This window comes from Notothenia rossii (assembly GCF_949606895.1).
Source record: "Notothenia rossii genome assembly, chromosome: 1".
Taxonomy (NCBI): domain Eukaryota; kingdom Metazoa; phylum Chordata; class Actinopteri; order Perciformes; family Nototheniidae; genus Notothenia; species Notothenia rossii.
In genome coordinates, this window is record NC_136912.1 from 16,831,516 (window position 1) to 16,857,580 (window position 26,065).

Consider the following 26,065-nt stretch of genomic DNA (forward strand, 5'->3'; position numbering starts at 1 on the left):
CACACACACACACACACACACACACACACACACACACACACACATACACATACACATACACATACACATACACATACACACATACACACACACGACAGCAGAACAGAAATAGCTCAGTGAGTAAAACCATCCTGAGAAATGTTTAGAAAACACTGAGTGGAGCAGACTCATATTTATCTTCTTCTCTCCTCCAGACATGAACTATCGGAGTACATCGCTCTACCTCTGTTCAAAAAGCAGCCACCCCAGCAGTGGGTTACCATGGTGACGCAGCACATGCAGCAGGTGCAGGCCCTGAACCCGCACCAGGCCAGAGCGCAGTTTATGGGTAAGATCTCCGCTTCACGTTAAATTGGAAAAACTCAGTCTTTGGTAATTTTTGTACACGTGTACATTTCTAGACCTTGAGTTGAAATTGTCAAGAAATAAATGTTGAGCGCAGTTAAATATTTAATTAATCTTCATATCGACTGGAATAGTAATCTTCATTTAGAACACCTTTTTAAATAAATTGGGCTTAAAACAGAAAGTATTTGTTCCTTAAAGGGAAAATTTCCCCCATCTTAAAGGGATGTCCAATCAGTGTTGATGTTTGTAGACGATATGAGCAGTACATTCCTCAATGGGGGTTTTATGGAGTAAGAAAGCTGATCTTGTCTTCATTATCTGTTTTTCTTCCTGCATCAGGCATTTGGGGGCAAGGGAACTCAGCTTTCTCACAAACTGAGGCATAATGTTACTTTAAATGACGACATTTACTCCAAACACTAATTGGACATACACATAGAGTGGCCATTTTCTCTTTAATGATATACTACAGTGATTTACTTTTCGTGTGTAATGTTTGGAGACAGATTAAGAAAACTCAAAGCAGCAGACGCCAAGATTTGTTTTACTTTTAGACTCTAGTATGGGTTATAGCTAAAAGACAATAGATCCTATGTTTTCCATAAAGCAGCTCATGTGTGAAAATGCCGAGATTCCCACTAGTAACTTCCCGAGAGTAACTCTGTTTGGACTGGACAATGTTCATTCTCACAGTCTGGTTTGGACTCCTCACAATGAATAAATTGAACTAAAATCTGTGAGGTGTCCCTTTTAATAAGGTGATTGTTTTGTCTTTGTTGGCCTCCTAATGGACTACAATGCCTAATCCCTCATTTGTTAAATTCTGTTCTCTGTGCTTGCAGGGCTGATCAGTGCATTCCCCATGTTCGGCTCCTCGTTCTTCTACATCCACAGCAGCAGCTCCACCACCTTCTACGCCCCCTGCATTGTAGCTGTCAATCAACATGGCTTCCACTTCCTGCACAAAAACACACACGTAAGGAACCACACACACACACACACACACACACACACACACACACACACACACACACACACACACACACACACACACTGGCGATCATCAAGCCCTCGCTTGACTCAGCTCATCGTGATCAAAACATGAGCCCAGAAGTGAAGTCACGTATGGACGGTGGTGGAAAGTTACTACTTGATTGTTATTGTGTGGTACTTATACTTGAGTATTTCCAGTTCATTTTACTTAACACTACTACTGCACTACAGAGGACATTTCTTACTTTTTACCTAATCAAATACGAGGTATTATTATACATGACTTCCCTGCAGTATAGTCATTTAAATCAGCTCACACTTTAATTCATAAATAATTATAATAAATATGATTCTGCATAATGAGTAGTTGTGTATATTTTGAGGCTAATACTTTTATACTTTCAATTGAGTCAATAGTCCTTTAGTTACATAACATTAACATAATACTTTTTAAATATACGATTTTTAATTGTACTTAGTAAAATATCTGAATAATTATTCCACCACTGGTCATTTAGTTTCAGCAGAGAGTTGTGAAGTTTATAATGTTTGGTCCCTTTGGTGCAGGAGCTGATGGCAATGGTCCCCCTGGTAGAGGTGCAGTCGAGCCGCACCCAGAGGCCCACTGCTGGTTCCAGTTACCCGTATGTAGACCTAACGCTGGGGGACACTAACACACAGCGGGTCGTTCAGCTGCAGCTGGAGCAGGTATTGTGCAAACACACACAAGGACACTCTTCATGTTCATTTCAGTGGAGTTGCTTTGTCACTGTGCTCATGTCTGTCCGCAGGGCCTGGAGTTGTGTCGAGTCATCGCCATGCAGGTGGAAAACATGCTGTCTGTGCGCGAGAGGAGACTCACCCTGCCTACCAGCGAGATCACCGTGTTATAACCCGTTTTATACTATTGTTATAACACTTTATTCATTGTACGCCGAGTAGTGGTGGAAAGTACATTTACTCAAGAACAGTATTTTTGGAGGTACTTTAACAGTTCTTGAGTATTTCAATTTGTTGATAACTTTATAGGTTCAAATTAATCAAACAACATATGACCAGATACGAAAATAAGATTTGCATTAAGGAGGAAATGAAACCAAGCAGCTTTTACAGTAAAACATAGGCCAAGATGCAACATTAAAGATCTACACAAAAATGCATCAATAAATATGATTCAATATTTATTTTTTTCCGGATTGGACCATTCTGCATATTTAGTACTTTAATTTGTTGGTACTTTTTGTATATTTTTTATGCAAAAACCTTTGTACTTCGATTTAAGTAAGATTTGTAATGCAGGACTTTTACTTGTAACTGAGTACTTCTACAATGTGGTATTGCTACTTTTAATTAAAGACCTAAGTACATCTTCCACCACTGCACATTTGTATGAACACATGGACAAAACCGTTATTAAGAGCCTACCTCTTCTTGCCTTCAGGTGTTTTAATTTGATATGAATCATGCATAATTGTACCCTGAAGCCAGTTTCCCTTTTACTTGACAACATTAACAGAACACATTGCATCAGTGAATTACTCGTTTTAAAGTGTACAGATACTAGTAAAGAACAGTGGTGAAGTTTAACAGGCCTGTGGCTTGTCATTACAATGTTTTTAAACTGATATGTAACATGTTTTTTATTTTTGTATTGTTACTGTTTACTGTAAAACTTGATCTTGGTGTAAAACATTGTTGTTTTTAACGAACACTTATGCATCAACTTTCTTGTTTTGTAAAGAATATTTTATTAAAATAAAACAAGCTATTTTAAAGAGAGCATTATGAGAACTTCTGGCCTGACTGGTTATTTAATACTAATGCCAGAAACTAGTGCATTTAAATAATAGATTACCAATAAGTTGGTCCCTAGGAAATCGATATGTTAATTTAATGAAATAATAGGGGCCCTTCTTGACCCCCCAGCTCATGCGCCATTCAATAACCCATCAATATCTGAATCAGAATCAAGTTTATTGCCAAATACATTTACACAAGGAATTTGATTTGGTGTACGATGGTGCAAACATACAAAACATAAGAAAAATAAGTTGTAAAATAAGGTCAAAACTATAACTATTATAAAGGAATATATTTTGTAACTATTTAACATTAAACATTACAATTTCACAAAATATAAATATACAAAAGAAACAAAAAAATGAATATATGACAAATGCATATTGTATTACTGACAAACAATATAACAAACTGTAAAGAACAATGTGATCTTTATAGAGGTAGACAAAAGGGCAGTGTGACACAATTAGCTCGTCTTGTGCGTGCCCTCAAGGCTCCTAAAATGGATTTACGTGGTTCCGCTCAAGGCACGTGACAGTCTTTCCAAACTGGCAGGTCACCACAGCGCATGCGCGAATGCTGTAGCATGTTAGTTACACAAGTTTATTTTCAGCCTTTTTCTTGGAGCCGATGGTGTAAACTGAGCGCGGTGAAGTCTTGTGCTTTATTACAATGATCTCCTTGGATTTTTGACGTTAAACCCTAAGAGGAAAAGTGCCCGGAGCACCGAAGTTTGGACATTTAACGGTGACATGTTGCTGCGTGGTTTGTCGGTTTTTCCAGGCGGCGACGGACAGACCAAGCCAGGCTAGTTTAAGCTAGCTTAGCTGCCAGCCAAGCAGCTCGGATATCCATCGTTAACCTCTCTGCTTGCTGGGCGTGTTGCAGTATCCAAGCAGCGTTGATTTACAGGTTGTAAACGGTAATACAATCTAAGGATTCATAACCAGGCTGCTTGATTGTGCACGCAGGACGTCGGAGGAAGCTAATGCTAGCTACTGCTGTGGACAGGTCCCCTAAAGCGAGTGACATACACCTTAAAATACTCCTTTTACATCCATATTGACTGTTGAAGCAGTGCTGACATGCAGCGCTGATATATGCTAACTGTTAGCTAGCAGCTCACGTCGCACTACAGCAGTCAAATAGTTGTGGCTGACATGGCATCCAGCGGGTACTCTGACCTGAGGGAGAAGCTGAAATCCATGACCCCACACAGGGAGGAGATCAATAATAAATTCGTGGACGGGATGAGTAATGGCAGCAGTGGGAAAGCTCGAAAACGTAAGATCCGAGAATCCGACGACGATGAGTTTGAGCACAGCGATGACTGCGCGGAGAACATGGAGCAGGAGGCCAGCCGGGTGAAGAGCAGCATCCTGCAGGAGAGCATCTTCAGCCCGGAGGAGTGCGCCCTCATTGAGGAGAAGATCGACGACGTGGTGACCAGAGGAGAGGCTGGACTTTACCGGGAGCACACCGTGGACCGGGCGCCCCTCCGTAACAAGTACTTCTTCGGGGAGGGCTACACTTACGGATCACAGCTGGAGAAGCGTGGCCCGGGCCAGGAAAAGCTGTACCGCAAAGGAGAGGTGGACGAGATCCCGAGCTGGGTGCACGACCTGGTGATCAAGCGCCTGGTGTCCAGAGGAGTGGTCCCGGAAGGGTTTGTCAACAGCGCAGTCATCAATGATTATCAACCAGGAGGCTGCATTGTGTCGCACGTGGATCCTCAGCACATCTTTGCACGACCCATCGTGTCCGTGTCCTTCTTCAGTGACAGCGCGCTGTGCTTCGGGTGCCGCTTCCAGTTCAAACCCATCCGGGTGTCGGAGCCGGTGTTTGTCCTGCCAGTGAGGAGGGGGAGTGTCACGGTCCTCAGGTGACTATGGCTGTGTGGCTGTCATGCACAGATTGCATTACTTTAGTGTGTGTCTGCCAAGTGTAGGCAGTCACGATAACTACTTGGACTGTATATGCATTAATAAATATAACATTGTGATATTCAAGTGTATTATATTATCCTACCCACCCAACTGTATCAGTAACAATTGGGGTTTACATTTGGATGAGCAATTCAGTTAAACATTTAAAATCTAAGTATTCAAATAAATCCAAAATAAACGAGGCAGAGTAAAAATAAACCCTAGGCAACTCCTAAAATGGACTCTAGGTCTCTTAACAAACAATTACACTTGAATGAATATTGAACATTTGCCACAGTGGTGGAGAGTCATTCATGTGCTAACAGGCAATCTCCTGCCAATCCAGTTTGTCAATGGCTACGAACTTTGTTAATAACAATACAAAAATAGGTTTAAGTTGGATAAAACAACAACAACAGTACTTTAATTTGCTTACTTAAAATATTCCTGCACCAGTGCTATAGATAAGTCAACAATGTAAAGAAGAGGTTGAGTCCATTTATTGTATGAAAGTTTGATAACATATTTTGAATGAAAGTCTAAGTCCAGGTGCTAACAGCATATTTCTCTCTCAGTGGTTATGCAGCTGATGATATCACCCACTGCATCCGACCCCAAGACATCAAGGAGCGGCGTGCGGTGATCATCCTAAGAAAGTGAGTCAACATCATATAATTTAAAAGGTCATTCTCTTATTTGAAATCAGCACTGATCATTGTGTTTCTACTTGTCCTCCCCCTTCTGTTTGCCAGGACCAGACCTGATGCGCCTCGAGTCGACTCTGGCAGCCCTATCAGCGCTTCTCCTGTAGAGAGACCCACTCTGAAAGCCAAACGCACTCATCGCAGAGCAACATCAAGTGCTGCTCACAGGTACGTACACACACACACACACACACACACACACAGGTCTGTCCCGCTAGATTCGCCTAAACTTCAAAGAAGACTTGTTCTGAAGGAGGACAGTCAGTAGGCTTGTTTGAGACAAGCGAGACCTGCGCAGACCTACGCAATTTCGATCAACGTCTTGCTAGTGCGTTGCATGATGGTTAGTCATTTTGTCCGACTTGCTCCGGAGGCTCGTCTACATGAGACGTTGAAATCTCGCGGGACAAAGACGCCCGCAGCCTTGAGGGCGGGGCGCGGCGGCGCAGTTCCTCTCCACGGGCTGCGGAAGCGAAATGCTTGATGGGAAACGACTCGCTGGTATCTCGAGCTGAGCGCTCATTGGTGGTTTTTACCACGTGCTGCTGATGAAACTCTCCAATTGGCTCGGCAAAAGTTTGTTGTTGTTTTGTGTCAGTTTTACGTCGCCCCCCCATTAACATTTTTCATCATTGTTCCACAATGTTTATCATCATGAAATTAATATATTTTATACTATACTTGCACTGCTTACTGTTTTCATACTTTATATATCTTAGCATATTCATACACACTGTTCATACTGCTCACAGGCTGCTGTGCATATTCATACCCCTCACTGTTTATTCATCATTCAATTAATTCTATATTTTATTCTGTAGATTGTGTACACTACTTTTCACTTTACTGCTTGTTGCACTCCTGGTTGGAAGCTAAACTGCATTTCGTTGCCTCAGTACCTGTAATATGTGCAATAACAACAAAGTTGAATCTAATCTTGAGCAGGAACAAATGTTTTTACTTGGTACATATCTGACATTAACGATTAAACACATATGTGCATTCTTTATGAATGCAAACCGAGTCAAGCCGACTCCGGAGGTGGCGGTATGCACCTTAAAGTTGTTTTCAATCTGCCAAAAAACCGAGAGAAGAAGAAGCCGACTCGGAACTGTCCGACTTCAGGCGAGCTTTTTGAGACCTCGCCCGGCTGCGATCGGCTATTCTCGTCTACTTTCGAGGCGAGCCGCAACGCGTCTCAAACAAGCCTAGTGATACATGCTTAGAGGGATCTTGGAACAAAATGTCTTGCAAAAATGGTGGACCAGACTGATATTGGCATACTGACCCATCAATACAATGAAACCCCGACCCCAACCATTATTACTGAACTTAGTTTGGAAACAGCTCAAACGGATCATGGATCTGGGCTCGTGCTCCGTCAGACTTGTTTGAACCCTGCAGCTCTAAAAACGTTAAATAATGGAAATTCGTATGAGATATTATCAGTACATTCGCAGTGAGAAGGGAGGACGAGCGTCCCTCATTCCCAAAATGATCATTAATTAAGACTTCAAAGGCAAAATAATTAAAAATCCATCAGTAAAGAAGCTTGTAAATGAAGAGACTCCTATTTCCAGCGATCATTACTTTTTTAACTTCCTTGCGCACTGTCATGTCTGAACGAAGCCATGAGGAACACTCACACTCACTCACATTATATATTTTTTAATTGCATGTCTATAAAGGGCCTGAAAAAATTGTTCAACCACAAAATGAACAGTACTCATCTGCGTTGCCTTGAATTATTGCAGAATTTTTTTTGATACACTTTAGTTTTATTTCATTTTTGCTAATGTTTAAGGCCCAGGCATGCAAGGAAAAACAAGAATATTGAATGTAACACATTGCAATGATGAACCTAATCTCACTTGGCATATCAAACTTTGTCCTTCATCAGGCCGAGGGTACTGGAGATGGACAAAGAGGAGAACAGACACCCGTCAAACTCCCGTAGTCGTCGTCACAGCATCAGCTCAGAGAACTACTGGAAACGTGGACAAGACTCCGAAAAACCCCGGGAGAGCTCAGGACGCAAAGTCAAGATGAGACGCCACTAAGCACTTCTCATCACACATGTAAACATATAAATATACCCTTTCTTTATGCATTTCAATATTGTAATCTTTTTTGACTAGTCATCATTTTTCTTGCTCTAGTTTATGTCTGGCACAAGGAGCACAGTCATCATGGTGTTTGATTTGAGTCCGGGTCAGTCTGAGTGCATTATTTGTTTCTTGCAGACAAGCAAAACAAGTCTGTCTGCTGCACAGTTCAGAACCTGAAGCAACTACACTACACTAAGGCTCTGTTGTTAAATTCCCTTTAATCAAACTTTTCTTGTTTCTATGTCCTCAAATATTTCAGAATGGCATGTATTTTTTGTGACCAAGATGTACAGACCACAAGAGCTAAAGAAAAGATGTATGTATGGACTTGTACAAAAGAAACCCTGCGCTGTAATCTAACTTGTTATAATGTACAATACAATTGTATAGCCTTTGATTTGGGGAACTTTTATGCAGAAACAAACTTCCAATTTTTGCACCTACATTTCTGATCCTCACCCTTAATGTGCCATCCCAGACCTTTGTTCCCTTCGGCCTCCCTGTCAAAGTTACATTTACAAAACACCTGGCAGATGTGCAGCCATGATGTTCTGTGTTATGATTTGATTCAGATGTATGTCTCCTCTTGTTGTAGGTCACATCGACTGAACTGATGTTTAATTGAGTGATGAAAACCTCAGCGTTTGTTTTGGGCTCCTGTTTCAGTTTGAAGTTGCTTTACCTTGTATAGTGACAGAGGCCATGTTATTGCTTTTCTGTATTAAATCAAAAATGCTCCTCAATTCAATTGGGTGATATTTGGGTCAGACAGAACAAAACCAACTTGTATAACTTGTGTCTGAATATATATATATATATATATATATATAGTCTATGGTCTGAACACAAGAATGAGAAGGAAACTTCCAGAATAATGTATCCTTCCAATTTGCTTTGTAAACAAAGATTTACAAAAAATGATTTTCTGACTGCTAGGCTAGTCTGGAGTTACACATGGACAAAAAATATCCCAGGTTCATAGAAGAAATGACTCTTAAAGCAGGGTGTGGTGTCTTAATGCTATTAAGAAGCTAAGCTACAGTTGTGAACTTAATATTAGCAAATAATTGGTATTCAGCAAGAGCATCTCCACAGATTTGGTTTGCTATTCATTAAAGCCCCTGTCACACTGTCCCGAAATGTACACCCGATGGACACACGAATATGGAATTGTGAATTTCGCACGAAGATGGCCCCGAACCACACACGAAGGGAACATTTACATTACATTTAAGACATACAACTGCAACGAAAGTAACACAAACAATTATGTTAAAGTACTATGATACTGTACTGATATTTTCAGACTTTGTTCTTTACTTTATCCGTCTTTATATGTAGAAGATATTAAGTTTTCTCCGTCATGTTGTTTCCATAGCAACAACAACTTCCTGTCAACTTGCCTTCAAAATAATATATTATATCCTTTTCAGTTTCACAGAACACAAATTGGGTTATTTACATAATATGTTTACATGATTTTGTTGTGCAATTAACAACCAGATGGACACACGATAAAGGAAATATTCAAATTCGGCTCTGATCGTAGCAACATCGGACCATTCGTGAGGGCATTTTAAGCCATCGTATGACCACCGGTGGAGTTTCTCAGGCTCCGGCATGCCAAAAAATTGCTGAAGAACCTTGCGAAGGTTCATTTTCGTGTTGAATTTGTTTGTCCATTTTGCCCTTCGTAAGGCCATCGTTAGGGCATCTTGTTATCATCGGTGCCATCGGGCATTCGCCCCGATCAGAGTGAGGGTGAATTCCCGATGGCACCGATGATAACACGAATATGACACGATTTGACAAGATGCCCCCACGAGTGCCTTACGAAGTTGCCGCTCACGAAGTTGCTGCCGGAGCCTGAGAAACTTCACCGGCGGTCATACGATGGCTTAAGATGCCCTCACGAATGGCCCGATGTTGCTACGATCAGAACCGAATTTGAACATTTCCTTTATCGTGTGTCAATCGAGTGTCAATTCCGGGACAGTGTGACAGAGGCTTTAAGGAATAATTCACTCCCAAAATCATAATTTATATATCAATTAATCACCACCAGTTGTCCTGAATTTCTGAAGAAAATAAATGGCTTCCTGCATGACTTCAGTGTGAATGAAGAACCCAAAGATTGAGGAAATTCTTGGTGGATTGTATAAATTGGGAGGCTCCACTAAAGAACAATGAAAATTGAAAAACATCCATCATTTCAATTTTTGCCAAACCTTTCCCAATTAAATCAGGTCCGCATAAAGTGCATTCGAAAGTTAAAATAACTACCCAATCATTGTTTGTCTCCACTTTTCTCAATTAGTAAATAATTTCCTTTTTTTCTTTTCTGTTCGAGTTTTGGAAGTTGCGAACCAGTGGTTAGAAAGGGCCCAGCTTTGTTGAACTGATACATCATATTAAAGCTGTAGCGATTGACAGAGATAAACATTTATAACTATATTTTTGCAATTTTAAAGGACGATTAAGATCGATTAATCTAAAAATAATATGCCTGATTAATTGATGATGAAAGTAATCGTTAGTTGCAGTATATACTGTATATTTTATTTTGCATGTTTTAAAGTTTCCTTCCCACTTTGTGCTCGTATCGTCTTCAAATCAATCAGGGTCTTCATACACGAAAAAGAAGAATTTCAAAGAGCAGTGGCCTCATACTGTAGACCCTCTTTGCTGAATTGAATCAAACGACAGTATTGAACAAATAGTGCATTTTGTTGTCATCCTATTCGACCACTTTCAACAGGACAGTTCACTGGTTTAGAGGAGTTTCACTGTCATCATTTTAAACACATTTTGGAATTGGTAAAGTTTTTTTATCGATCATTGTTTATTTAATTTTCTTGGATCATATTATTTAAGTTAAGACAAAGGGTAAAAAAGTTTGGACTTTTTGCAATTCAATTTCTGTATTCCTCTTATATCTCCTGAATTGTTAAATAAGTTTGTATATTATGCATCCTCGATATTTCCAGAGAGTTATTTATAATTCAATAAAGAAAATATGTCAAATGTATCTGCTTCTTAATATTTTCAACTGTACAGTTGAAGGCAACACATGCTCGAAAAAAGTTCTCCAAAAGGAAACCGGATGGATATAAATATGAAAGGGAAAGGTCTTTTCAGTTCTCTTTAATAACGTTTTACTGGGTCAAATCTTGGTAGTAAATGCATTAAGTTACAGCTGTCATAATTGTAGTTACTGTTGGGGAATCATTTTCCCTGCATGTCCTCCTTCGCCCACGGACGCAGCTGACAAACCTTGAGCAGCCGTTATCTCCCATAAGGAGGGGCTGCCCAAGCATATTGTTGATGTTACCAGTTTATGACCGGGCAACTCTCTGTCAGAGATAGTTATTGTTGTGGGACACCTGGAGCACATCCTTCTCGGGGTGTAGATGACCCCGAGCCATAAGCAACAACAAATGTGATTCAGTGTCCTCAGCTGTTTAGTCTATCTATTGAAGAATGTTGATTATTACACTCTGAACTAGTTAAAACCTGGAGCTACAGGAGGGGTCTTCAGAATTGATAGTGGCATCTCAACCGTGTGGTCAGACCCTGGCCCGTGCCATGTCTTGTGAATTCTCCGGCCGTAACTCAAAATAAGCGACAAGTGTTTGCTTTCAAAGCTCCAGCTCTCCTTGTGTCTCTCTGAGTCCTGACTCCAATTGCTTCAGAAGTTTCCCCCACAGTTAACAATATTGGTCAGGCTAAATAATTGCCTTATTTTTGTGACTACATAAGCAACAATCAATGATAAATTGATTACTTTATTCATTCCTGTAGTTAAATGAAATTGTCATAGCTGCCAGAACCATCAAAATGACAACAGGTTGACACAGATTGATATGACACTCACATTAAATAGGGTATGATAAGCTCTATAAGTGCTGTATGGTCACATGCACAAAAGCTATAGCGTAGTTTTGGTGATAAAACAAATCTTAGGTCACAGGCTCCTCCAAGAATGCAAACATTATATAATTAAGACATAAGGAGTTAAAGAAATAAATTAGTGCAAGAGATATGATGGCGCATGTAAGATGCAGAAATAAGACAATGTAATACAGACAAGATTGAATAACATAAAGCAGAATATAAAATTAAATACTGTACAGCAGACTCAATATTGTATACTTAAATAAACTATAAATAAGTTGTAAGAAAGTGAACATATAACAGCACACATGGCGCATGAAGAAAACACAAGATGATTAATACCAACGTGTTGTGAAATGGAAACACTCACGTAAGATAGAAGGATATCAACATTGTACTTACTTAAACTTCATAGGTAACAGCACATTGTTATCTATTCTAAATTGAACTTTTTATAGTGATAGTATTTCTTGGTTCCTGGTGTAGTTACTCGGTGCACCGGTTCTTCTCCTGATGGCGCTGCTGCACCTTAAACAACAACTGTAATTAAAGCGCAGAAGAAGAAGACAGCAGCTGTTAGCTAGCTGGATAAGCTATATTTACTCTTTGTCCGTGAAGGAAATAAACTAACATTACACTTTGTTATCAAAGAAAACTGATATACGTATTGAATGAAATCACTAATGGTGGGGAGTTGGACTGTTGTATTTCTCTCTGAACTGAGTGGTAAGTACATCTAACTGTGGAGACATAGCTGTCACTTAATGTTAATCTAACGGTAGCTAGCAGGAGTTTGGCAGCAGTTTGTTCGCTTGCTGCTCTTCATGAAGCTAAACTAGGTCATATTGATAGGCTGATTCATGATGCAGGTTAACTACATGGACATTAGGTTAGTCTAATGTTACGAACCTCTGGCGTTACATATGTAGACTGTTTTGAAACACTGGAAAGGTTGTCAGCACTGCAGGTAAATAAAATCAATGCAATAACATTACTTAATTCAATGTGACACTTGTACTTTCCTTCATGCTACTTTATAACTCTACATTTCAGGGAAATGGCAGCTTTAACTAATTACAATCAGATTAATAATACAACATGTGATCAATAAATAGTTTATTATGTGCTACTCAAAAATGTGTTGAGCTCTTGAGGACATTCACAAGCTACCCTGTATACGTTTGGTATTACAATTAGATTTAGTTTGATGTGCTTTAAAGTACATTGTGATGCTTATACCTATGTAATTTAAACGCACAGTTCTTCTAAATTGTTGTTTTACTTATTTTACTGAAGTAAAAGACCCAAGTACTTGGTCAACGTTTGGGTCAATGTGTTCAAATTCAGCAGTCGGCCCAGGTGACTGTAATAGAATGTATTGTAATAGAACTGCAACATATTTTGTTTTGAATCCCTTTGTTTACGATCTTCTGAGGAGGAGTCAGGTTGATTAGTCAGTGTCATGAATACATTTACTTTATTTATATTGCATCTTCCATGCCCTAGATGCAAGTGCTTTTCCATTTAACAGCAAAAACAGTTTAAAAAAACGTTACATACGTACATCAGTTGTCACAATGCTGTCAACCTTTGATCCGTACTGTATCCCACAAAAAAAAAGAAAACAGTACAAAGTCAACTGTTTATCAGTTGCTCCATTTGTTTGCAGCAACATTTGTCAATATCAGAGTCCTTTGGTTAAACTGTTAAATATTAACCATAAGAATAAGATAAAACAAGAATACAGAATGTATAACCTTAAATAGAACATATGACCCTCTATAATTATAAAAATAGTCAAATCTGTATCTATACATTGCAGCATGCACATGTATATCACTAACCACTGCAGCAGCATCAACAGGCCTCCTGATGTTAAAGCAGCTAACATTAAAGGGGAACTCAGCTCTGACGTTGAAAGTCAGAGCTGAACGTGCTGCAGACATTCGTTGTTGCTGTAACTTGACTAGGAGGGTGGTTGTCATATATTCGACCCCGACGGTGTGACTCAGGCATGTACTGGGTCTAAAAATAGAACATGTTCCTATTCTCAGGCTTCTGTACCCCTGGCAAACGAAAGAGGACGTGCACCACTCAAGTAGATTTGGTCTATCAGTGATGTCCTTTGGCTGCTTCACAGGTGCCTGAAGCTAAATATGATAAACACTGTGAACTTGTTCAAGTTTTGTACAAATGTAGCGTATATTTATATCATTGTCACATATAACTGCTCTACAAAAAACAAGCTTACAGGATTTTTCTAATTAAAATCAGAAAAAGCTGCATTATCTGCCGCTATTGCATGATTGGTTCAAATCATCTATCCGTAGGTGTTCACTTTACTTGAAATCGTATTACTCGGAAGTCTGTCATTTATTGTATTACTAGTCAAACTATTAAATGACCCATTGTGTCACGTATTAATGATTTTATTTGTTTCTCCACTAACTCCTGCACACTTTTTTCTAATGTGTTACCTGTCAGTGAGTGCGTATTTCCTTCATGCACCTTCTGACTCCAGTCGGTTATTCTGACATCTTGACATTTCTGTGAAAGAGCATTTGCTATTCAATCATTTCTAGAGAAAACTTTTTACTGCAGTTCATTTTCTCTCTAACTATAATGTGTTGCTCCTGTCCTCTTCCAAAGGCTAACCACAAAAAAAGGAAGTCATGAACTTTCAGGGCGGTCGGAGGCGAGGAGAGGATGGCATCGCCATGGTGATTGACTTCCTGCTGTCTAATGCCCGACTGGTTCTGGGAGTCGGAGGGGCCGCTATGCTAGGGATCGCTACATTGGCGGTGAAGCGGGTGAGTGTTGTTAGTCCACATCAGTGAGTGCTTCATAAATTCATTACTGCAACATTTCTGATCTAGGTGTTGAGAGCTATAGAGCTCCTGAACTCCATGAATGCTTAATGCCCAACTGCCATGCTAGCACTTAAAAAGTGTCCAAAAGGTTGCAAGTTTACATATCCACTAATAAGTTGGCAGTTCATTCTCAAGCTGTTTTATTAACTATAGTCTGTTTTGCTGGAAAGTACAGTACATACAGAAAGTTGCAAATAGGTTTATTCCAAAGCTATGTTGTCTGGAGTTAAATCCAGAGGTAAAGGAAATCAAAACTGTTCTGTTTCTCTCCAACATAGTACAGTATCTTTTTAAGTTAAGTTTTGGGTGATATATGGAACTCACAAAAAAAATACTGCATTGCTGTTATGTGCAACCTCAATTACCCACTCTGTGTCATTCAGATATAAATGAACCAATTGTAACATTCATTTTACCATTGTCATGGCCTGGCTCTTAGCCATAACAAAAGTGTGGAAAGGACAAGATATAAGAAAATATGTTTATTACAATAACCCAACGTTAACCAAAACTAATATAAAGGTAAGGCAAAAGCATAAACGCAAAACCCAAAACAGGTCCTCCGCGGAGAGAGCCATCGAGACTCTGGCTCAGGCCTTTTACTCCTCCGGTACCGGCAGCCAGGTGTCCTCAATCAACGCTGACACAGACAAAGGGAGAACATTAAAGGGCCATACACACACAACAGGAGGTATTAAAGCAGGGGTCGTCACACCGTCATTCTTTATCCCTATACCTATGTAATTACTGAATCCTGGACTGTATGTTAATCTGCTGCCTGGACAACAGTGATGTAAAATATGTAAGTTGTAGTTAATGGACTAAAAATGCTGGTCCTGTTAGGAGGTTATTGAGGCTGAGTCTGTCTTTGTGCCTCTAACTTAATTTAGTTGGCCTGCAGGTTGTGACGGTGCACGTTCTCTGTATGTACTAGCGGTGTGTTATCGGTCGTGCAGTTCAGCCTGTAATCTGTGAGTGTTTGTGTTCAGCTGATAGAGCGTGCAGGACGTGCAGCGGATGATGAGAAGGTGGAGCAGAAGATGGCCGAGAGCTGGGAGGAGTTGAGTTTAGTCTCTGCTTCCCCCACGCTGATCAAGAAGGGCATTGAGGGCGTGGTGATGAAACATGTTGCCAAGGCAGCCAGACAGCAGAAAGGTATGAGCTCATCTCAGCACGAGTGTTCAGGCAAATAAAATACACATCAATAACACCAATACACAGAGGTTCCTATCCATCTAGATAATCCACAAGTTGGTAACACATTTCAAAATTCATTCAAAAATAGCAGAAAATGCTTTTCTTTCATCTCCTTAAATCCAGAGATTTCTGGGCTTTAATCAGTTTTACAGTATTTTTTTATTTTGGACTGAAAAAATAGACATTTAAAGAGACCTTCTGGAAGTTTATAGACCAGATAGAGAAAATAATTGGCAGATTAATTGATAATAAAATGTGCTATGAAACTCGAAGAGCGCAGACCTCCGCTAAGGCCAATTGTGCATTCAGTTGCTCCTTGGTTGGTCCCATTTTCCAAGTTAGGAAGTCGTTCTTTAGACCTCGATGTGTTCATTAGCTTTCCTTTGGAAGCAACATGGACTTTAAGAAGAAGATGATCTGAATTTTGTATTGCTCAGAGCATTTTGCAATGCGTCTGTTTCTGAGTTATTATTCTGACTTGAGGCGACATCCATCCAATCAATCAATCAATCAATCAATCAATCAATCAATCAATCAGTGTTTATTTATATTGCCCAATATCACAAATGTTACATTTGTCTCAGTGGACTTCACCGTTTGTACAGAATATCAGTATGACAATACGACACCCTCTGTCCTTAGACCCTCACATCGTACAAGGGAAAACACATCCTGGTGGTTTTACCGAGTCCGGCAATAATTTTCCAATTATTCAAATGGTACATAAATGTAGCACAAATTCCCCATTCTTCTTAACAGTAAAGAAAGTACAAATAATGTGTGTACTATCCACTCTATGATTCGGTTCCCCTTAAATGTAATGTGTTTATCCTTGGTCCATGCTTCACCCTTCCACCAAGTTTCCTGAAAGTCAGCCAAGAAGGGTTTTCCTTAATCTGGCTATGAGACAACAAACTGAGCCAAAAACATAACCTTCTTAAAGTGACAATGATTAGTTGCAGCCCTAATATATTCATCCATCTGGCTTTCAGATATTACTGACTCCTTTTGAACCTCTTTTTCAATCAGCTGACCTGTGCCAACAACCCCAGACGTGCCCTCCGGAGGTGGTTCCTAAAGTGGAGTCAAAGTCCAAGAGGCTGCAGCTGTGCGTCCTCACTCTGCAGGTACACACTGCCATTGAGCCTCTGAGCTCTTAAGGCATAGATTATGCATTCAGTCAGCAGCTGCTGTTAGAGCGCTGCTCAGTGTTGGCTCATTCATTTATGCGTGTGTAACATGTTTTGTAAGGCGCAGTGCTTAGGGGATACGCATAGAGCCCCAAGAGCCCTGCATAATCAAAACACTCCGCCTGTGCTCTGGCTGTGTGGAAGGAGTCAAACAAGCATGAAAACAGCTTTGAGCCAGAGTGCGGAACATCCTCATGAGCAGGAATGTTGTGGGTTTATTCTGTACAAGCTACATTGAACAATTTCTTCAGTAAATGTTAGTAGAGCAGCTGCAAACGCATGACTAGACATAAGAAGGGATTTAGGACAATAGGATTTGCCTTTAAATAAAGCTTATGCAAATCATATCTTTAATGAATAGTTGAACAATTTAATTTTCTACTTTGCATCACTGGAACAATGTTTTCAATCTGTAAAAAAAGAAAGCATTAAATTGTTTGTTTTCTCGGTCAATGCTTTTATTTAAATGGCCTACAGCTGTAAATGTACCACAATACATTCAGTGGTATATTTCTTTGAGGCAGCGTCCATTGTTTCTTGGATCGAGTTGTTTTTGCCATGGGGGAGGGTTTTAATATGCTATATAAATGATATTGCAGCAGCTACTTGTTTTATGATTGATTGTTGATCGATCTTTTTAAATGCGTCTTTAACAGCGGTAACCGAATACTAACCACTTCTTTCCTCGGCGGTTTACTTCTTTTCCTCCTCGCAGAAGACTTAGAGGTGCTTAATGACCACTTTTACCTCATTCACACCAACGGTGTTTCAGGGCCGGTTCGGAGCTGGAGCTTGAAAAGCACCGGGTTTTCCTGTTCACACCGCAGAGGAGCGGCCTCTTAGCTCTGGAATCCGGTTCGTTTCAAGCACCAAAAAATTGTCCGGCCAAAGCAAAAGCACCTCATACGTCACGCTTACGTTGAGGCGGGGGCAGGGGCAGGGGCAGGGGCAGGGGCGGGATCAACTCCTGAACAACAACAAAATGCCCGCACTTTATCCAGTTTGTACACAACGATGAAGAAACTTAACAAGCAGCAGTGGTCCACTGAAGAGACCAGCTACCTACTGGGAATCTGGTCTTCTGAAGAGGTACATAGGAAGCTGGAGCACAATCGGCCATTGATGTTGTTGTCGGTGTCAGCTGTGAGGGGTTTCCGCGGGCTTTGGCTTTATGAAGCAGGCACGCAAACGGTTACGTCATGACGCAAACGATGACGCAATGACGCAGCACCAGACGGACTCTGGGCAGTGTGAAAAGAGCCGGAGCTAAACCGAAGAACCGGTTCTGAACCTGAAAAGCTCTAGCACGGAGCTTGAACCGGAGTTGCGTTGGTGTGAATGAGGTATTTGAATGTGATATTACTCCAGAGACGGCTTGATGTATTCCCAGGGAAATGTGAAAACTTCCAAACTGTGTTGTTCATATTAGAAAGAGAGCTGGTTTCTCAGTAACAAAGTTAGGCACAGGATTATAAGGAATGTTATGATAATCCTATCAAAAGTAATTGTCATTCATGTTATCAACTGGATAGAAAATTCAAATCACACCTGAACATACTTGAACCGGTAAACCTTGCATTTTTGTTTAATATTTGTATTTATTTCATCACGGATACAGTAGGTCACATTGTTTTTCAGGGAACTATTTTAAATGATGTATTCTTAAATCATTAAGACAGCAACACTGTGAGACTGATCATTCCTGGATGTTTTTAAATCAGGCTCTATTTTCCTTTTTCTACAATGATAGTGACATCTTTTTCAAGTTACTCATATGAGAATACTTTCAACAATGCAGATGTAATGTAAATTCTAACAGGTGTGTGAATACAGTACAGTATCTCTCTGCCTGAGCTCTTGAACATTGAACACGTTTGAACTATGTGTAGGAGCGCCTGCAACAGTACTATCACACGAGGGCGGCTCTGGCTCCAGAACAGATCCGGAGGGCTCAGTCTCTGGCGCTGGACATCTGCACGGAGATCCAGGGCTTCCTGCACAGCCGCCTGCCCGACATGCCGCTGGGAGAAATGAACCTCGGAGGATCTCTTCTGGACGACCTGCAGGTACACACACCAGAAGTCCTCTTCTTCTCTTAAATTAAGTCTTGGTGGCAGATAAATGTTTCTGCATTTCTCTATAAGGATTCACAAGAGCAGAGCATAAGCATTGGTTAGTTTTCCATATACAGTCACATAAATAAACACTTCTCATTGAATGAATAATCAAATATGAAAAACAAACTTAATTTCACCCTTTTCAAAAGATTAAGCCAAACTGCATTTATATATTTAAACAATTCCTCAAAATATCAAAGCAAAATTTATTATTTTTTCTTCTTCATTAGAATAAAAAGGAAATGTTAATAACAATACATCCTTTCCTCAATGACTTTATTATTATATTTATCCTTTTATTTCAAATGTCACCCTGATTTAAATTTGTGTGTGTGTGTGTGTGTGTGTGTGTGTGTGTGTGTGTGTGTGTGTGTGTGTGTGTGTGTGTGTGTGTGTGTGTGTGTGTGTGTGTGTGTGTGTGTGTGTGTGTGTGTGTGTGTGTGTGTGTGTGTGTGTGTGTGTGTGTGTGTGTGTGTGTGTGTGTGTGTGTGTGTGTGTGTGTGTGTGTGTGTGTGTGTGTGTGTGTGTGTGTGTGTGTGTGTGTGTATATATATAGGTGGTGAGTGCGGACCATGCCTGTCTGCTGGTGCCTCTGCAGCTGGAGGCCTCTCTGTGGCGCCTCGTCCCGGGGGAGGAGACACTGCTCACTCACCCGCTGCACTGGATGGTCCGACGGGTCAATCTGGAGTATTTTCCCAGAGGGCGCAGCTACTGGGACAGGTGATCATGGTCATACACAGAAACTGTATTTTTGTTTGGTCGTACAGCCTCAATGGTTTGTGTCAATACAGAAAAATGCAGGTCAGCTGGTGTCACTTTTAGATCATTACTGCTCTTTAGCAACAACAACAACTGTGTGTCTGTAGATCTATTTTCTACCTCTGATCTGACAGTTTTCTCTCCTGTGTTTCTACAATATTATAAATGCCCATGTGTACCAACACCCTTTGTTCTAAACACGATTAAAATATTTCATATATTATGTTAAAGCGAGTTATGCAACTTCACTTGCTAACACACAATATATGTACCTTTTTGTTTGGAGTACATGGAGGAATGTTGACTTGCCACAAAGAAGCCATTAATGCTTTTAATACTATTTTTAAAAAGTCATTTAAAAAGTCATCCTGTGAATTGAGACACTCTGTAAAGGCAGCCTCTCTCCTTGTGTGTTGCAGGTACCTGGTGGGGGGTTACCTGTCAGCAGAAGCTGTGGTGAACATGTTCAGTAAAGCTGTCATGGAGACGATAAACTGGCCGTCCATCAGCAGCACTCTGGACTGCCTCGTCAGACCGGTGCTGGGAGGACCCGACCTGAAGCTGGAGATACGGTGTGTGTCTTAATGTTGTTATTAATGATGAGTCAATTACAGTTACACTCTCTATTATACCTATGTCTCCCATACATGTTAAACATACTTATTATGGGATATAATCAGCTTAAATATAGGTATATGACACAAGTGGCTAATGAACTGACAAACACCATGGTTCATGTAACAACTTGGTTGGAACAATGCTGTTTGCAACTAAATATTTGTAAAACAGTATGCATGTTCTTCACCAGAACCAAGTCCTCTTGTGTTGAGCCAGATGTTTTTGTATCAGGGGAGAGGCTGCAGGTGGTGTCACAATACAAGCACCTTGGAGTCATGATTGATTCAACACTCAATTTCAAGGCTCAGGTTAAAAAAGTATGTAATAGTGTCAAATTCAGTCTGTCAAATGTTAGGTTCACCAGAGATTACATGTCAACTGAGGCATTTCTGATGTACACACACTCTATGGTTCTCTCACACATCACCTACTGTTTAACGACCTGGTCACATGCCACTACAACAACATTAAAACCACTGGAGTCATTGTACAAACAAACGCTCAAAATACTGGATAAGAAATCTGTTTATTCACATCACTGCCCAATACTCCAAAAATACAACTTGTTGAGCTGGGAAAACTTAAACATGCAAATGCTTGCCTTTTTAAAGGTTGTCAACGGCCTTACCTCAACTCCTCTTAGACAGTTTATTAACATAAGCACAACTGCAACTAGGATAACAAGAGGTGCAGCGAGAGGAGATTGCATTATTCCACTCAGAAAAAGTTCTTTCAGTCAGTCTTTATTTTCTGTTAAAGCTGCTCAGCAATGGAACTCAATCCCATGTCCAATCAGAGACCAGACTACATTCACTTTATTTAAATCAAAACTCAGAACCTGGTTGGTGAGGAATCAGCTCTGCCAATCTTCTGCTCCTTAAAACCCACTGCCTGTGTTTTAACATGTTCTTTTGTTTTGTTTTATTGTTCTGTCTTTTAAAGCATTTTATTGAAGTATTCCAGTAATGTGTGTTGCATGTTTTTAATTGATTGTATGTACTTGTTTAAAATGAAATGTGTTTTAGGTTGACTTTTAAAATCTGTCCAGGGACTACAGATGAAAAATAGCCTCTTGGCTAACTGGCACATTTACAGAAATGTTAATTAATGTGCACTGTCCCTGTTGAATAAATAAAAATATTAATTCATATGACTTTATCACAATAATCATAACACATTTGAAAGCCTTTTTTTATGAATAATGATGCAAAATGACTCGTGTCTTTAGTACATCAAATAGTTTTATTGCAAGGATCAAAGGGTATTTTAATTATGTTGCATTATAAACACTGTTGAAAGGCATTATAATTGTATTTAAGTTACTCAGTGGTCATTGGGTGGTTTAAGTGAAATAATGCGATGAAGGCAGAACACACAAGACTTAAAAAAAATGTAAACGTATTTGTTTAAAGTGTCATTATATCAGAAATCGAGTACTTCAATTAGACTTTTTGATGATAAACAGCTAAGTAATGCGCGTTCACATCTCACTGTTTTCCCATAGATGAAATGTGAATGTCCATAATCAAGTTATTTTAGTTTTAGTATCAAATTGTTTTGTAACTCCTTACCTGCTAGATACCAAAATTGGCGATTGCCCTGTGATGTGAGTGTGTTAAACTCCATGTTCTCCTTCTCTGTAATGAACTTTCCTCCTGTTGTCCTCCCTCAGGCCTTTGGATGAATTTGGGGCAGAGACCGGGGATGAGCCCCTGTTCGTCTCCATGCTGCCTCTGCTGAGGGAGGGGGACGTGGTGCTGAGCGCCCAGACGGAGCTCACCTCTCCCTGGGTCAATGCCTGGCACCTGTCCCTCTACCCCTGGGAGAACCAGCGTCTGTCTCAGCTGGACACCGCTGACGGGGGACGCCGCAGACAAACTCTCAAAATCCTGAAGGCGGTGTGCAGACTGAACCCCGCTCTCCGGCCGCTGGAAGCCGCGCCGCTCTCCAACCTCATCCTGCACCTCAGTGACGGGGAGAGCGACTGGTCCGAGAGCAGCCTGCACGCTCGCTTCCAGCAGTGCATCACGGAGCTGATTGGCTACCTGGAGAACGGAGCGCTGCACAGTTACTTCAAGCCAGCGGTCAACCTGCTGAGCGGCCTGTCAGAGGACCAGGTGGACCAGATGGGCTTCATGCTCTACTGCTCCATCACAGAGCCCGAAATACTGCTCATATAACTGTCTGCCCATACAGCACTTTACACCTCTCTGACACTCACAGATCAGAGGAGGAATCATCCAAAATGTTGTGTTATGCCCTCTGCCTACTCACGTTGTTCCTCCGTCCTGCTTTGACGCAAACCAACAGGGTACAGTTGGAAAATGGCCGGCCTGTTAGAGGAGGAGAATCTACATGAAGACGGATGTGAAAGTGATAATAAAGCTGAACAAACCACTCCGAGGAAAGGAGACGTGCCAAGAAAAAGGAGCAGAGGAAGTGTTTATCAGAATGTTTGAAACTGTTGCCAGGCTTTCATCCAAATGTATCGCAAATCCTAAACGAATTTCCAGAAAATCATCAAAAGAAAAACCCAAGTCCGTGTTTCCTTTTGTCCACTACTGATATTCAGGAGTTGGTTCAGAGAGATAAGCCAATTCAAAACAATTATACTGTTGCAGAAGAAGAGGGCGCAACAAGATGGCAGGACAATGGAAGTGGCGCCAGTCTGACCTGAACAGGAAGTCAATGGAAAATATGACATTTGTTCTCGTTTCACGTATCTATGTGAGGACGATACATCCGATCGGTGAATCCTGTTTTAATCTGCCGCAATAAATCATTTCTTCAGCCGAGCAAAAGCATCAGTGGACTTTGAAGTCCCATGCTTCATTCGCTAAGTCTGTTTCTATCGCACTTTGTCTGAGTTTGCTCCAACTTTTCCATCTCAGCCAACAGTAAAACCTTTTTTGCAATACTTCAGGATTTTTTTTTTTTAATTCTCTTTGTTTCCCCTCAGGTTTTTAAGCGTCAATAGAAATTGCTTATGAAAACAGATGGATGGAAACGCAGGATGTGCCTGATCATAACAACACGCAGCCAAGTCTGCATTTGAGTTTGTGGTATTATTATTTTACAGTGAGTCAGTGATGGGCCATGAACAGCTCATTATACAAATAAGCAACAGAGGACATGTTATGCTTAAGTGCATCTTTCTAACCTCTAACTCATGAAGTGTGCTCTGCATTAGTTTCCTAATTATCTAATATATTCTAAGTAATAATGACCTGCTAAAAAAACAGGTTTTAATGCACTTATTAAATCATTCAGTCCATCTGTGTTGGACTTATTTAACACAAAGTGTATATTTTATTATCCTGCAGGTTGAGGTGTGCAGTATTTGTTTGTCTTGTTCATTGTTCAGTCTGTTGCCAATCTCGCTTGGGTGATGACCCTTTAAGTTATGAGAAAAATCGCCTAATAATATTATGTAGTTGCTTTTAAACACTGTATGAATGTTTCTGGTCATTTCTTCAGTTATATATTTTCTTGCTGAGTGAGAGAAAATTGATTTTTCTTTGATTGAACAGTGAAACTGCAAATAAAAATGAAATCATTTGTTTAGATTCTCACAAAGTTGCTCTGAATGTTTATTTTCTAACAAAAAAATCAAACCGTCGTTGAATGTTAAAACGTTCCCTTTGTAGTGTCAGCAAATAGAAGAAAGTATGATATTTGACTTTATAAGTTATGTTTGTGTTATGATTATCTTTATGAAGCATAATGAACATAAGTACTTATAATTATATTTATAAGTATGTTTATAATGCTCTTAAGATGTGGCAGTGATGTAATGTGTATGTTTAGATACTGTAGAATATGAACTGTACGTCGTGTTTCCTATCACAATAGCATCGATAAGTGATATCTTTAAAGCCACCATGGACAGAAGCAGTGTTTTAATTTCACCATATGGACATTGGGAAGATTGTTTTAAAATACAACCTAATGTGCAGAAATGTATCAGATATTAATGGACTTTTAAGTTGAAGTTGCATCATGCTTTTAATTCATTTAACAATTCTTAAATCATTCATTAAGTTGTAGTTGTGGTGCTTTACTGATTTTAATACAGTTTTCCTGGTTGCCATGGAAACACATTCCCTCACCTCCCGACATTGTGTTCCGTCACGTGTGATGTTACAAAGCGTTGGAACTCAGCCTCAGCAGGACTGCAGCAGACCCTCAGTCTGTGAGAGGAGAAGTCACCAGAGAGGACACGCTGCTCACAAGATAAGAGGTTACATTATTCCTGAAAAGGTTTCACAGGTTTATAAGAGCTTTTCACGGTTTGTGAGACATTTTACTGCTCTGTAGATCTCTAAGGTTTAGGTTTTACTGTTTTTTTTACAATTTTGTAATCGTTTAAAAAGGTTTTACTAGTGTATACGATGTAAACATGGTTTATATCATAATTTTTACAGTTTGTAAGAGAGTTTTATGGTAAGTGAAACATTTGAAGGGATTTTAAGATGTTTTACTGCATTGTCCATGGGACCATAGGTCTTAATGGTTAAACGTTTTAATAAGCCTTTAAGAGGTTTTACTGGTTTCTAAATGTTTTACTTTTGTATAGAAGTTTTTTTATAAGTGTTTGTAATTGTCAATGAAACTGAAACAATGAAACTGGTTTTAAGGTTTTTCAGTTTTTTAAGAGGTGTTTAAGGTTTTACTGGTTAATGAGAGGTTTTACTCTCTGGATTTGTATCTATTTAATCCATAAATATCTCATAAACCAGAAAAAACTTTTATAAACCATCAACAACTCTTTACATTTTAACTTGTTAAGGGTTGTGATCGCAGAGTAAATACAACAATTTTAAAGATATTTTTTCATGAAATTTGAATACATATCTTTCCCCCTCTGTTATCATAACCCTTAACAAATTGAAACTGGATCATGAAAGAGGTGTTAATGGTTTACAAAAATGGCTTTACAGGTTAACAAGATAATTACAGATTTTATAAAAATATTTTTATTTATAAGAATATGTAATGGTTTCCTAATAAGGTTTTACTGGTTTAAAAGAGGTCCTACTTTTGTCTATAGGGTTAATTGTTTATAAATGGTTGGTTTTTGAAAACAGCATACAGTGTCTATTTTCACTTTTTTCTACTGTCTTCTTTTTTACTTTTTTCGACAGTTCCGGACTTGTCATCTTTTTCACTTTTTTCGACTGTCGTTTTTTTCACTTTTTTCTACTGTATTTTCTTTTACTTTTTTCTACAGTTAGTCATTTTTTTCAATGTTTTTTCCACTGTCTTCTTTTTCACCTTTTGTTTTAATGTCGTTTTTTTTATTTCTTGGTGTTACGTTCCCTACTGGGCTGGGGGAACCAAAGGGAAGTAACAAAATATAAAATGACCGGGCGAGAGAAAAAGGAGAGGAAACGGATCTCTGAAGCCACAAGATGGTCTTTTAATGGACAAAAGAAAAAGGGCTCACCAGCCAACTTGCAAAGCAAACTAAAATAAACTAGAACACAAATATACACTGGAGCACATCTCCTAATAATTAACAGAACACAGGTTTCACACAGAG

General features: G+C 39.7%; 3 protein-coding genes across 4 annotated transcripts in view; all 3 read left to right on the forward strand.

The window, feature by feature from the left end:
- The window catches only part of myo15ab (myosin XVAb), a 53,918-nt gene extending 50,862 nt beyond the window's left edge, over positions 1-3,056 (forward strand). The window contains exons 73-76 of the mRNA XM_079693767.1: positions 195-328; positions 1,191-1,324; positions 1,909-2,049; positions 2,133-3,056. Coding sequence (XP_079549893.1) covers positions 195-328; positions 1,191-1,324; positions 1,909-2,049; positions 2,133-2,234 — 511 coding nt within the window. The 3' untranslated portion in view covers positions 2,235-3,056. The remainder of the gene's footprint in view (positions 1-194; positions 329-1,190; positions 1,325-1,908; positions 2,050-2,132) is intronic.
- A 508-nt stretch (positions 3,057-3,564) lies between these two features.
- Positions 3,565-10,906, forward strand: alkbh5 (alkB homolog 5, RNA demethylase). The gene is made up of 4 exons (XM_079686013.1): positions 3,565-5,023; positions 5,642-5,722; positions 5,819-5,938; positions 7,671-10,906. The coding sequence occupies exons 1-4, from the start codon at positions 4,302-4,304 to the stop codon at positions 7,828-7,830; spliced, it is 1,083 nt and encodes a 360-aa protein (XP_079542139.1). The 5' UTR covers positions 3,565-4,301; the 3' UTR covers positions 7,831-10,906.
- A 1,392-nt stretch (positions 10,907-12,298) lies between these two features.
- mief2 (mitochondrial elongation factor 2) lies at positions 12,299-24,099 on the forward strand. 2 transcript variants are annotated; one of them, XM_079670145.1, is made up of 8 exons: positions 12,299-12,498; positions 14,422-14,582; positions 15,632-15,797; positions 16,869-16,966; positions 18,919-19,095; positions 19,703-19,866; positions 20,325-20,477; positions 22,196-24,099. In XM_079670145.1, exons 2-8 carry the CDS (start codon positions 14,445-14,447, stop codon positions 22,701-22,703), a joined length of 1,404 nt encoding a protein of 467 aa, XP_079526271.1. In that variant the 5' UTR covers positions 12,299-12,498; positions 14,422-14,444; the 3' UTR covers positions 22,704-24,099. The 2 variants fall into 2 exon arrangements, with proteins under 2 accessions (XP_079526271.1, XP_079526272.1); XM_079670146.1 differs by lacking the exon at positions 12,299-12,498 and adding an exon at positions 13,824-13,912.
- The last annotated feature ends 1,966 nt before the right edge of the window (positions 24,100-26,065 follow it).

Coding starts and splice junctions, on each gene's coding strand:
- alkbh5 (XM_079686013.1), top strand. CDS start 4,302: ATGGCATCCAGCGGGTACTCTGACCTGAGGGAGAAGCTGAAATCCATG. Junction 5,723..5,818: donor GCGGTGATCATCCTAAGAAA/GTGAGTCAACAT, acceptor TCTGTTTGCCAG/GACCAGACCTGATGCGCCTC. Junction 5,939..7,670: donor ACATCAAGTGCTGCTCACAG/GTACGTACACAC, acceptor GTCCTTCATCAG/GCCGAGGGTACTGGAGATGG.
- mief2 (XM_079670145.1), top strand. CDS start 14,445: ATGAACTTTCAGGGCGGTCGGAGGCGAGGAGAGGATGGCATCGCCATG. Junction 14,583..15,631: donor CTACATTGGCGGTGAAGCGG/GTGAGTGTTGTT, acceptor GTTTGTGTTCAG/CTGATAGAGCGTGCAGGACG. Junction 19,096..19,702: donor CTCTTCTGGACGACCTGCAG/GTACACACACCA, acceptor GTATATATATAG/GTGGTGAGTGCGGACCATGC.